This window comes from Spea bombifrons, chromosome 1 (genome assembly GCF_027358695.1).
Source record: "Spea bombifrons isolate aSpeBom1 chromosome 1, aSpeBom1.2.pri, whole genome shotgun sequence".
Classification (NCBI taxonomy): Eukaryota; Metazoa; Chordata; class Amphibia; order Anura; family Pelobatidae; genus Spea; species Spea bombifrons.
In genome coordinates, this window is record NC_071087.1 from 124,799,366 (window position 1) to 124,811,838 (window position 12,473).

General features: G+C 38.3%; 1 protein-coding gene across 1 annotated transcript; it reads right to left on the reverse strand.

The window, feature by feature from the left end:
- Nucleotides 1-491: 491 nt before the first annotated feature.
- On the reverse strand, nucleotides 492-11,324 carry TCTN2 (tectonic family member 2). The gene is made up of 18 exons (XM_053471981.1): nucleotides 11,192-11,324; nucleotides 10,904-11,008; nucleotides 10,161-10,240; nucleotides 9,434-9,629; nucleotides 8,766-8,866; nucleotides 8,114-8,313; nucleotides 7,435-7,567; nucleotides 7,143-7,284; nucleotides 6,514-6,576; nucleotides 6,052-6,186; nucleotides 5,538-5,618; nucleotides 4,673-4,753; nucleotides 4,070-4,178; nucleotides 2,968-3,071; nucleotides 2,533-2,689; nucleotides 2,069-2,179; nucleotides 1,676-1,764; nucleotides 492-624 (listed from the first exon to the last, which is right to left on the reverse strand). The coding sequence occupies exons 1-18, from the start codon at nucleotides 11,271-11,273 to the stop codon at nucleotides 503-505; spliced, it is 2,091 nt and encodes a 696-aa protein (XP_053327956.1). The 5' UTR covers nucleotides 11,274-11,324; the 3' UTR covers nucleotides 492-502.
- Between the last annotated feature and the right edge of the window lie 1,149 nt (nucleotides 11,325-12,473).

Below are 12,473 nucleotides of genomic sequence, written 5' to 3' on the forward strand. Positions count from 1 at the left end.
TTGCTGGCCAACAGTTAAGATTTTGTGCATACGCAAGAGGATAATTTAGGGAATATTTCAAGTGCCAGGTACAATTTGTAACTTTGAAAACTAATTTTATTAGTCGGCCACATAACTAGGTGAAATTGATCTATATGATCAGATAACAAACTCCTTGACCTGATCCGCAGAACCAAAATCCTAACACCTTGTAAAGATGCTGAAGCCTCCCTGAATAAGAAGCGGTCAAAGTACTACCCATATTTAGTAGCAAAAGCCAAGACTAATTTTGAAAAGATCTGTCAGTGGGCAGACTATGAACTAATCTTTTCCCTTTCTATGATCTGAATTCTAGCAGCACGCCATGATTACCACTGGGGGGAATGAGTCCAAGCCCTACTACACTGGCCCCAATTTTAGGTAAAGTCCAGTTCATGGAGAAGAGAGACAGGACACTGGGAATCCTTAAATGGGCTTACAGGGTGCAGGGTTGGCCTTTTTAATTTAAATATCCCAAAAAGGTTCAAAGTGTTGTACTGTTCCATGCTTTACGGATTCTGTTCCACGGTCCACCCAGAACTGAGGCAACTATGAAGAAAAAAACCAGGATCATTCCTTTAGCCAGAGTCAAATGGTGCGGTTCCCCTGGAGAAAGTAAAAGAGAATTGAAAAAGAAAATTATAATATTTATTATTTTAGAAGCACGCGAGTATTCTGTTCTAGACACATAAGAGATCCCGACTTCAGCAAGTGATTTCACATGTTTAGGGATTGTGTAAACATCTACACCTATTGCCTGGATGCACATCGTGACTGCTCCGGCCAACCTAAATAGAAACATAATAGGACAGCAAACAAGAGCAATTTGGCCCGTCTAATCTGCCCATGTAAGACTTCGGCAAGACTCAGACTTCTCTTAGATTCAGGATAGCTTCATGCCCATCACATGCATGTTTAACCCCTTCTATACCAAGGTTTTTTTAGCACTGTACATTTTTTGCCATTTTTACAATATGCTGGTTTAATCAAGATGCCCCTTTTCCATGTTTGATGTTTCAGATGAAATAGGGCTTTTGTTTAAAGCCCATTGTACAGCACTACAGAATTTGATGGCGCTATATAAAACTATAAATAATAATAATAAATAATAAAACAATAGAAACATGCAAAAAATAACAATTGTGAGTGTCAGTATGTAAAAGCCTAAACTAAAAATATTTTTTGCAGATTGCCTTAGAATCTGATGAACAATGATCCAATTTATCCTCGGTAACATCCTCTGTTTACAGACATACATTTTTTATGTTCTAGAGGGCCATATCCATCCCTTACATAGTATTTTTAACATTTCTGGCTTAAGGGGTTTGAGGATAGTTCCTTGATCGCGCATTTCCTATGTAACAGTCCTTGATCTTGTCTCAGATACCTTTACCCAATGCCATGCATGTTTAAACTCACTTACCAGTGGTTACAGTTAAACCAATCAGTCGTGGGAATTAATCTAGTCTATGCAAAGCTCTTTTGGCTTATTATACTTGTTTTATTTAAGGGATGTCTTATTGTTAAATGTTGACATTAAGTATAGTATGTCTACAGTTAGCTCCGCTTAACCAGTTAAATGGTTCCACATACCATTTCATATAAGGTATAGTCGTTATGAGTTGTTATATGCAGGTTAAAGCAATGTCCTTTTTACCTGTGTAGTACTTTGTCAGTGGATATGCAAGTTGCTGCCAACATACATCATTCTTCTCGCAGTCATATTCTGTATAATTCATCCGAAAACTAGAAAAACAGACACACTTTTAGCTGGGATGAACCACAACATTATATGGACACATTATGGATTATTATTCTTTGGGTGTAAAACATGCATATATTCATCTCCTGCTAACTATAATCCATGTTTTGTTTTGTTTTTTTGCTCTCTTGTGAAATGCTTTTATTATCACAAAATACTGACTTCAATAACAAAGTCTCATATATACAGTAACTCTTTGCCAAGGAAAAACACCGACATAGAAGTTGCCAAGGCACTTTTAATATATATTGCAATGCCTGATTCATTTAGTCACATGTCAGGTTTTACCTTGAAATCCTCGGTGCGGGTTGTGCCGGTACTTTGATGAACTGCACAGAACTGCTCAGTGGAAGGGACAGGGTGCAGGCAGTGCTGCACTCAACATTCACTGTAGAAAAGCTAATGAGGAAAACAACAGCAAAATGTTATCGCTATCAAGTACGGCATGTTTACCGCGGGTTTTGGGATCAATCTTGCAATTCTGGAATTAAGTATGATTTGTCTACTTTGTAGCCGAGGGTAGGTAAATGTCAAAGGCATACCGGGAATTCTGATGATTTGCTCTATACATTTGCATCTATGCATACAAAAAAGTTAATACTTAAGAGCAAGCTTCTGACACTGGTAGGAAGGGGGGGATATATAGTGTGAGTCAATAACTAATTTAAAAAATGCCCTGTTTTTTTATACAGGCTTATGCAATGTTAATATTACTTGACTGCAGATCATCCTAGAAATCCAGAGGAACTTGCCTTATCCTGGCTCCAAGGATCTCTTCCTGGGCTATGCCCTCCACTGCCCCAGTCACTGCCGTCAGCATCTGTATGTTCATGTTAACAGGAACCTTTGAACACATCACATTTTCTACCAAGCAGTCTCCTCCTGAGCACGTGGCATTATTATCTTCAACTGTATGAACACAATAACATCATAATAATATCATAACTGTTAGCCTTAGTTTGGAGAAGAAAACCTGCGCTCCTTAAATGGTTTTAAAGATGGCAAGAACAGCCGCCTGTTGCATCTGTCATGGTCATACAAATAAAGTGGCTTTTCCACAGAAGGTCTTCTTTTTGAGAAAAATGCAAATGTATAATAACCATTTGATTACAGATGGTAAGATCCGCTACAAAGTATTATTTCTTATTTAATAATAAAGTTGCTCATATTGCGATGTCATAACTTACAGATAATGGGTACCCATTCACTCAGGTCGCTGACATTAGAGTTGCCTCTCATCGCTATATAATTAGCTGGGACTAAGGACTTGAGTAGAGTAGTGACAATCTCCCTGTAACAGACAGAGCAATAAACAAGTCAACTCATACATTTTACTTACAGATACACTCCTTAAAGGGACAGTTTACTGATGAATGCATATTAAAGTATGCAAAGATCACCTTAAAATGCATTATTCAGAAAGGGAAAAAAAAAAACCTTTTTCTTTGGTCAGACGGTTTTAGCTTCAAGCAGCCAGTCAGTGGCAGAAAAGCACTCCTACTGAAATCAATGTAGGATCAAAGGGTTCTGAAAGGAACCCACCCATAGCCAGTGCAGGAGCTGACTGGAGACCAGTATATAACTGGGGGTACCACAACATTTTAAAGGGGCCAGGCAGCTTTCATTTGCATTAAAAGTGCCTATGATGGCTGGAGTGTAACTTTAAGGTTCTTAAAGCTTCTTTTCCTCTGGACAGGGGAATGACATTTGACCGTGCAAACTTTCCACCCCACTTACACACGCATCCACTCCCCATCCACTACAGGCTTGCCTCCCCACTGCCCTGACTAGCTCTACTCATTCATTAAGGGAGAGAACTCTGGTCAGCCTACCCTACAAAGTTCCATATAATGGGTACCCATTGAACCTGAAACATTACAGGATCTAAAGAACACAATTATGCTTTAAATCGTTAACAGTCTACGGATCCCTCATGTGTAAATATAGTCAGGATCTAGTGATCAGTTGCTGTTTAGTGGACCATTTACATAATTGTGAGCCAGATTATTAAAACAACAATAAAGTGGAAATCATTTTCCAGCCTAGGCTGCCAGTTCTGCAAGATAATATGCATAGCATGAACTGATCACAGCTTTGGCTGCCTTTAAGAAGCGTAAAGGTATGAAGAAGGACAACTGTGACTAGAGTAGCTAGAAGTCTTCTCCCACTTTTAAGTGTATTGTATCAAGGACCTTAGACAACAACAAAAAACGTATGTGAGGAAACAGCCCGCATAAAGGGCATGAGAGTACTGATATGCTTATAACAAGCCGATAAAGAAAAACCAACCTTAGCTGATTGCAATCTTCATTTACCACCTGCAAAATACACCCAGAATAGGAATCTTGTCCATACAATATTGGGCTTTGATTTGCAGAAGAGCAAGAACCGTCCCCAACTAGAATAAAAACATCACAATTAAGAACTGGACTTTCCAACAACATATCAAACTAAAAGATAAAAAATGACTTCATGTAATTATGTTATGGACCTCTAAACTAACACACACACACTTCTCCCATATAAATCACAAATCTTTACATACAAATTTACAACCTATCTTTCTTATATTTTATGGAAGGAATATAATTTGAAATTATATCTATATATCTATATTTGAAACAGAGATCCGTATGATACTTTTGAGCAAATTGAAATAATCTTGTACAGTACCATTTCAATGCCAAGGAAACAAGCCCCACTGCTCAAGGGTTTACATTTAAGTCTTGAACTTCCCCAAACTGTTTCAGTACGGTTTGAGTTAATACAATAAAGCAGCAGGTTAAAGCTGATAAACCCTCATTTTAAAGTTTCAATTAATAGCCTATCATTCTGGCAATGGACGAATGACACATCATATCCATTTTCATTTTTTTTTAAACTAAATATTACCAGGTTTCCATAAACTGATGGTCGTTCTAGTAAGAGGCGAGCTCCCATTGGCTGCTATCACGGGTTTGCCAATTTGGTAACCTGAAAGAGACAAGTGGCATTTAGTTCGTACAATCTCATATCTAACTAATTAATCTGAAGTTAAAAAAACACTTTATGCTGAGCCAACACATCTACATTCTGACGCGTCTTATTGGATTCTCTTTCCTTTTTTCTCCTTAGCAGTCAGTTCAGGTATTAAATGAATTCTGGCATTAACCATGCTCAACGAGGCGGTACGGCCAGATTAGGGACACTTACTGAGTTGTATAAATAACAGTTCTTGTTTGTTCGTTTGTAGTGATGGAATGGAAGAGGATTCCAGTGCAATAAATCTATGACTTTCATACCTCTCTCTACCAAGGAACAAATGATCATGCACTGAATAATCATTAGAACAAAGAAGACGCTGGCATCTTTGCTTAATGTTTAGGACAAATATAGATTATTTGGCTGCTTACTATTTAAAGGGGGGAAAACAGATTGAACTATACATTATAGAAAAGATGTGATCCCCACCAACTCGTATATAAAAGTGCAAAATATAATTAAACCCATTTGGCGTTGTTTAATGAAAGTAGCATCTCATCTGACATCACCTGGTTACTTCATCTTCTCGGTAATGCTGTCTTTGTCAGAATCTTTTCAAATTGATTTCATTCTTGGAATACCCGTTTGGAGCAATACTAAAGCTATATGTTCTTTAATACATGCATGAAGCAGATTTTATTTAGTTTTTATGCACTATAGCCTAAACCCGCTTTTAGTACTTTTCTTAATATCATAATCTCAATCATATGTATAGTACAGTGTGACCATAGCTAACCTGGATTTCCAGAGAGAACATTTATTACGCCGGCACGGTCGCTGGTAAGGAAAGTTGCTGTGAAACGCTGGGTTAGTTGTGCTATGGCAAAAAAAAAAAAAAAAGCAAGATATCGGTCCGATTAACAGAATATTGCAAATTGTGATACAATGCTAAACTTGCTTGCATTGATTTTATAGATGTTTTTCAGTATACTCGGACACTCAGGCCATTTCATTTGCAAAATCAATCCCCTTCGTTCATTAACAGACAGGCTACTACTAGATGTTTGGCTCTGTTCAATGACCCATCTGAACATTAAACGGTGTTAGGTGGTTAAAACGTCATGATTTGCGATTTAACCCACTGACACATCCCCATATAACAATCATTAATTCTATAATGAACTTACTATCACTACCTACTTCCAGAAAGCACATCAATGGGTGCTGCATGGATTAATACAATGTCCGAAACAGATCAAGTAATCTTGTTGGTTTTTGTAAGGAGACGAAATAATAAGAAAGCTAGTTACCCCGATGAGTTAGATTAATGTCTGCAGTGACAATGGTAACATTAATTGCCCTGAGGGTGCGAGCCTCCCAGATGAATGTATAGTCTGCAGATATTATAACATCCCGGCACTGTACAACTGGGGACAAACTGGTATCTGTAAAAACACAAAAACAGAAATTTTTCATAAGAAGAAGAATATAACAATGCAGCGTATCTCATTTAATCATGAACTACAACCTCTTTGTATCAGTTTTTAACTAAATCTAGTAGGGCTAGATTTACGACAACAACGTAAATGCGGACGGATAGCAGGATATGAAAGTCCGCATACATTGTTTTTATGTTCACGCAGTGTGTAGCCGCACATATCCAGCCCGGTATCCCAGATCGCCATATATACAGGGCTACGGAATATATGATTATATATATATATATAATATATAGATATATAAAATATAATAATATATATATAATCTCTTACCTGAATATATAATGTAGTTGTCCACAGTAATGTTTTGAACATCTGTTGAGGGAACAATTGTACCTAAACAGAAACACAATCAATCAAAAAAGTGTTTTGACAGCAATAGCTTAAACTAGTTCCCAGATCCTAACCTTGCAGTTCTATACATTAAATAAAGCTATGCAACAGATAGCAAGGTATGAGGGAAGGCAAGGTATGAGGGAAGGCAAGGTATGAGGGAAGGCAAGGTATGAGGGAAGGCAAGGTATGAGGGAAGGCAAGGTATGAGGGAAGGCAAGGTATGAGGGAAGGCAAGGTATGAGGGAAGGCAAGGTATGAGGGAAGGCAAGGTATGAGGGAAGGCAAGGTATGAGGGAAGGCAAGGTATGAGGGAACGCAAGGTATGAGGGAACGCAAGGTATGAGGGAAAGGTAACCCAACATATTTCTTACCTCTCACGTGTTACGTTGTTGTTTTAGATGGCCTTTGTGTGTGGAGGGGGTACTTTAGGACAGTAAATTGCTTAGTGATGGCCCTGCCATAAACTGCCCCCAATCCCAGCATCCACAAGGTGAACTTTTAAACTAAATCTAGATATACTAAAATCATAAAAGGGGACGGTTTGTCTTTAATAAGTGAAACCTTACCTCCATTGCCATCTCTTACAGGCATATTCAAATTAGGGATCAAAACGTCTGCGCATGTATTCACGTTACTAACACACGTGGCAACGAAGTTCTGCAGATACGCCACGGGGGCATTCGTTTCACATGCGCCATTTGTAGATTGCTGAGATAGGAAAAAATACTGGTTACAGTGAAAAGGTGCAGATAACAGTGGATATTCTGTCCATTACCAAAAACACACAATTCTTTTTACAAAATTGTACATTTTTAGTTTGTTTCAGTTGTATTCCTAGCACAACATTCAGGACGATACCTGCGGGATTGTGAAATATTCATTGACGCCATTCTGATCTATTAATATGGCAGCCCCCTGTCTATATCCACCAGGGGAGTCCTGCACGGTGGGCACAGAGTTCATACTGAAGGCAGGTCGCTGACCTACAGATCTGAAAAACATGATATCAGGCAGTAAATTATCAGAGTGCATTATTGATTTTATTTAAACAATTATCAGAATACACACACATATACATATATATATATATATATATATATATATATATAATTATTATAAGTGGAGAAACCACGTATTACTAATTTCATCTAAAGGATGATGATGTACTTGATTATTAATGTATACAAAATAATTTTGATCAGCAAGTGTGAATAACCTGAAATAGAAATTTGTTTTCCAATTTACCAATAAATATTGGTTCCTTTATTATAGAAAGTGTTATATTAAAAATTCGAAGTTAAATGCTCAAGTGACAGCACATACACCACACAGCTTATGAACACAAAAGTATAACATCAATAGTCAATGTGAACTTTTTTATTTTTTTTTTACATATTTATTTATTATTAAACAAAAAAATAGGTTGGGTATAAGATGACAGAACCACCACTCCTGGGATGTCAAGAAACTAAACTCATGTGCAAATAAACTAATTACCCTTCAACGAATCACTTCAAATGCAATAATTGGCACTTACACGACTGAACCTTGGAAGAAATATCCCAGAAATGGTGAATTGTCAATAGAAGACTGAACGCAGAGAAAGGGATACCAGTCTGGAGCCCGACTCTTTTCTTGAACACTACAGAGCTGGTCAAAAGCTGGGGTCACATTTCCACCAAAGACCCCGGGGTAACAGAATCCATTAAACAGTTCTTTCACGCTTGAACTACATTCCTTTAGAAGAGATGACGTAAAATTAGGAGAACAGAATGAACTAGTTTGCAATACTTAGAATCAAGATCAGTAAATAATAAATATACGGTCATCGGTCATGTAGGAATTATCCCCTGGATGGATAGCATTTATAGTTACATGGGGAGTGATGACAGAAAAGAACCGATGGGTCTACAATGTTTGCATCACATTTTACTCATTAAAGCTGTAGGCACTACCCAAGATTTCCTGAACTCCTTTACTATGTTTGCCTGTACTACTTCCACTGGAGGTATATTCCGGGAATCTACTACCCCTTTCTGTAAAGTAAAATTTTGTCATGTAACATCCTAAAGAGTGAGAAGACTTTGCATACCTAGATTAATGGCCCTACCCCTTCTGGAACATTTGTAAAGTAAATACCTCATTGTACTGATACTCTACTAAACTAACTAAAAAGATCAATACATTACCATATCACAGCAGCAGCCAACATCACAGGCTCCAGCTGTTAGATTACAAGGACATGAGCCGAGGGGCTGGTACGCCTGATTCAGGATCACTGTAGCATTGTCTGTAAAAAGATTTTGTAATCCTGCTGAATTATTGTTTGTTATGAGCTTTAAACCAAACCTTAATAGCCATCTTGAAAATATCTTCATCACACCGGCAGGGTTAGACCCACACTAAAATCTACATAAAGGCTGTCAAATCGTGTCTTATGTACGATTCCAAGTCATTGTGAATTGTGAAAATGCTACAAAAGCTCTTCTTCACAGTAGATGCTTGCAGCATTCAGCAATAAACACTTATATTGTGGGCTATTATTCAGTTGGATGCAAACTAGTCACCCATAGGCACTCTCTTCTACATCGTGGACTATTTCCGAGTCTAAAGAACTTGCTAAGAGAGTGTATTTCCACCTGTAGAATACATACGTAATGTCTGTCCAACTTCCTAAACTCTAAACTGAATACATTATTCATTTTAAAAACATTCTGTAGGGCAAGAGGAGGCTGCGGAGATTTCAATTTCATTATATTAGGAATTATTATTAATAAGAAAAGTATTACTGCTCCTTTCACAACAATCTAGAAGACAGGGTAATAATGACATAATTATATATGAATAGCAAACGTACCTGAAACGTTCCCGGAGAAGGTGGTGTTGACATAGATTTCCGCTTGTAGGAGCAGACTTGCAACACTCACATTATTCACACACGCAGAAACCCGAAGGCTCTCCGCTCGGCACAGGGACTCAGCGCAGCAATCAGTCTCATTCACGGTGCAGAGAGTCAGCGTCTTATTCAGAGCCAAGGTGACTTTATATACATTCTACGTGAAAAACATATAATAACAATACAGTGAGGATTACAGACATTGGCCCATTCATTTATTTTATGTAAAAGAAAAAAAATGAAATGTTACTCTTCTGGGGTATTTTTATACTATTTATCTAGCTCAACCAAATTTGCTTTTTCAGACTTATTTGTCTACTTTTTATTGACGCTGAGTAAATATAAAATACATTTTAAAATTACACTATCCTGACAAACACAAATTCAGAACAAAAAGTAGGTGGGCTAGCCTGTGACTCGGTGATAGATTACAAATCTACAAGGGTAAGATCTTAGTACACAAGTTTAGAGGACTTGATGATTGGTATGTGTTTATATAGTACTGTGCAAAAGTTTTAGGCAGGTGCAAAAATTCTGTAATGCAAGATTGGTTAAGCGTGCTTAACCTGAGACTAGCCAGACCCTCTTTGTCTAATTGTAAGCCACGCTTGACATATTGACCGGATAGAAAGGGTCCACAAGAGCACCCACACCCGATCACCCTAGCCCAGACAGAAAAATAACTCACCGGATTAGAGAGCGGTTCCAAAGATGTTAACCAGTCGTTGATGTTGCTACTCCCGCTGCAGCCTGCTGTTTGCACTGTTGCTAATTTAAAACAACAAATCAGATTTAACATTCAAAGGAAAACACAGATCTGCTGCAAATCCTACCCGAAGCATGTGGAATTCTAACTACCATCCTGGCATGAAAACACTATACAGAGGCAAGGGAATGGTACAGGGACTTAAATCATTCACTAAATAAGATATAAAAACACTTTCCAGTTTAATCTTTAGCTCAATTTGTGAACAGTTTTCTGTCACTTTGACCTCTTGTGTTATATGTCCTAAATTTAGATTGTAAGCTCACTTGCACAGGGCCCTCCTCCCTTGCTGTTTCTATAAGTCAAATTGTTATGGTATATACTACTTGTTATATCCTGTTTACCCACTGTACAGTGCTACTGAATATGATGGTGCTATATAAAACAATAAATAATTAAAATATCAATTAACATAAGGGTTTTGGAGGTAGTGGAAATTATTTGCCATCAGACGCACAATAAATAAATAAATGTGATCCTCTTATTAACATCAAATATATTATGGTGAAATTTAAAATAATAGTACTTGATCAATTGCGAGGATGACATTTTCTATTGAATTGATTCTATTCCTAGAAACAAATACTAGGGGTAAACTAGATAATATTAGAATTGGTTATAATTGCTATATGAATTCATGTTAGTTTAAGGATCCATTAACTTACTGGCATCTGTAATCTGAGACAGAGACAATCTGACAGAAGATGAGTTTGTAACAAGGAATGATGTGGCTTGCAGCCCAGTGAGAAGAATTCTAGAAGGAAAGAATCCTAAACAAAGAAATAAAGCATTAATACAAAATACTTAAGTATATAGTTACAGGTTAATTCACTATACAATAAATAAAATTATTTTATAGCACACTAGTGCACAAATGAGACGGCAGTGCAGGCCAGACATTGCGAAGCCATCTATCTTCCCGATCAATCCTCCGTCGCTCTCTGCATACGCACCCGCTATGTTCTGCGCCACCGATGCCGTCGTTAAAAGGATGCAGCTAAACCAGAGTAACCCACGGACCCCAGAAAGGCCCATCGTGTCCAGCGATCTCAGGCCCGGACCTGCGCTCAATCACGTTGCTAGGACGCCATATTAAAAGGCGCAGTGCGTTACACGGTAACCATGGTCGCTCCACCAATCAGTGAAAGGATTTTAGACACAAGATTCTTGTGACGTTGCCCAATAGAGTTAATGTTTCTTCTGTAGGCGTTCTTATCAGACGTGGGATTGGCTGAATGTTGTTGTGTCGCGTTTAAATAAGATATTATGAAAGTCATTTGGTTTGGGGGTTTTGTTATATAAAATCCACTCTCGACCACTCTGTGTTCTGCCCAGTGTGGGGAAGCCACTGGGCAGAACGTGTTCTTTGCCGATGGCTGGTCATGCATGGTTGGTGGATGTAAGTGTATGAGAGCTTCTGCTGCCCTGAATGTCACAATAATGTATTTATTAAACAATCTAAACAAAATTCAGCAAATTGCTTGTCCACCAGACCGCACCGACTGAAGCTATAGTATCTTTTTTACAGAGGTACATTTCAGCCTACAGCAAACTAAGCGTAGGGGGCTGGGGGCAGATCACAATATTGGGTGACAAGGCTGCACGGCTGCTAAATAGGCGATTTACGTGGGAGAGCTATAATGTCCCTAAATGACCAGTTTACACTACGAAGGGTCTGTGACTAGCCAACACAGCCTCCATAGCATCTTCTTCCCAGGCGACACACATCCTTAATAGACCGAACACCGGGATATGACGTCGTATCCTAACGCTTATACATAATTTACACCCTAACTACATCCCATATGTGCTCCTTAATACACAGAATGCCAGGTTATGGTATTGTGTGCGCAGCAGTAAGGACTGCGGACTGGGCAGGTGGGGTTTGCTGTCCTGGGTGAGGCCTAGGGAAGTGTTAAAGATATTGAAATGTTATGATATGATATATGTGATATGTGTTGCTCTGCTCTGTTTTGAAAGTGGGCCAGAATACTTCTTTGTGTTATTGTTGTACTTCCAATCCCATGTATAGCGATGGGTTTCCTACACAATCAAGATGTTTAGACATCACTTAAACCCTAACTAGATTTAAGTCAGGACTTTGACCAGGCCGCTCCAAAACCTTCATTTGGTTTCCTACAAGCTATTCACAGGTGGGCTTGCTTGCGTGCTTCAGATCATTGTCCTGCTGCATAACCCAACTGCGCTTGAGCTTTAGCTCTTGAACTGATTGCC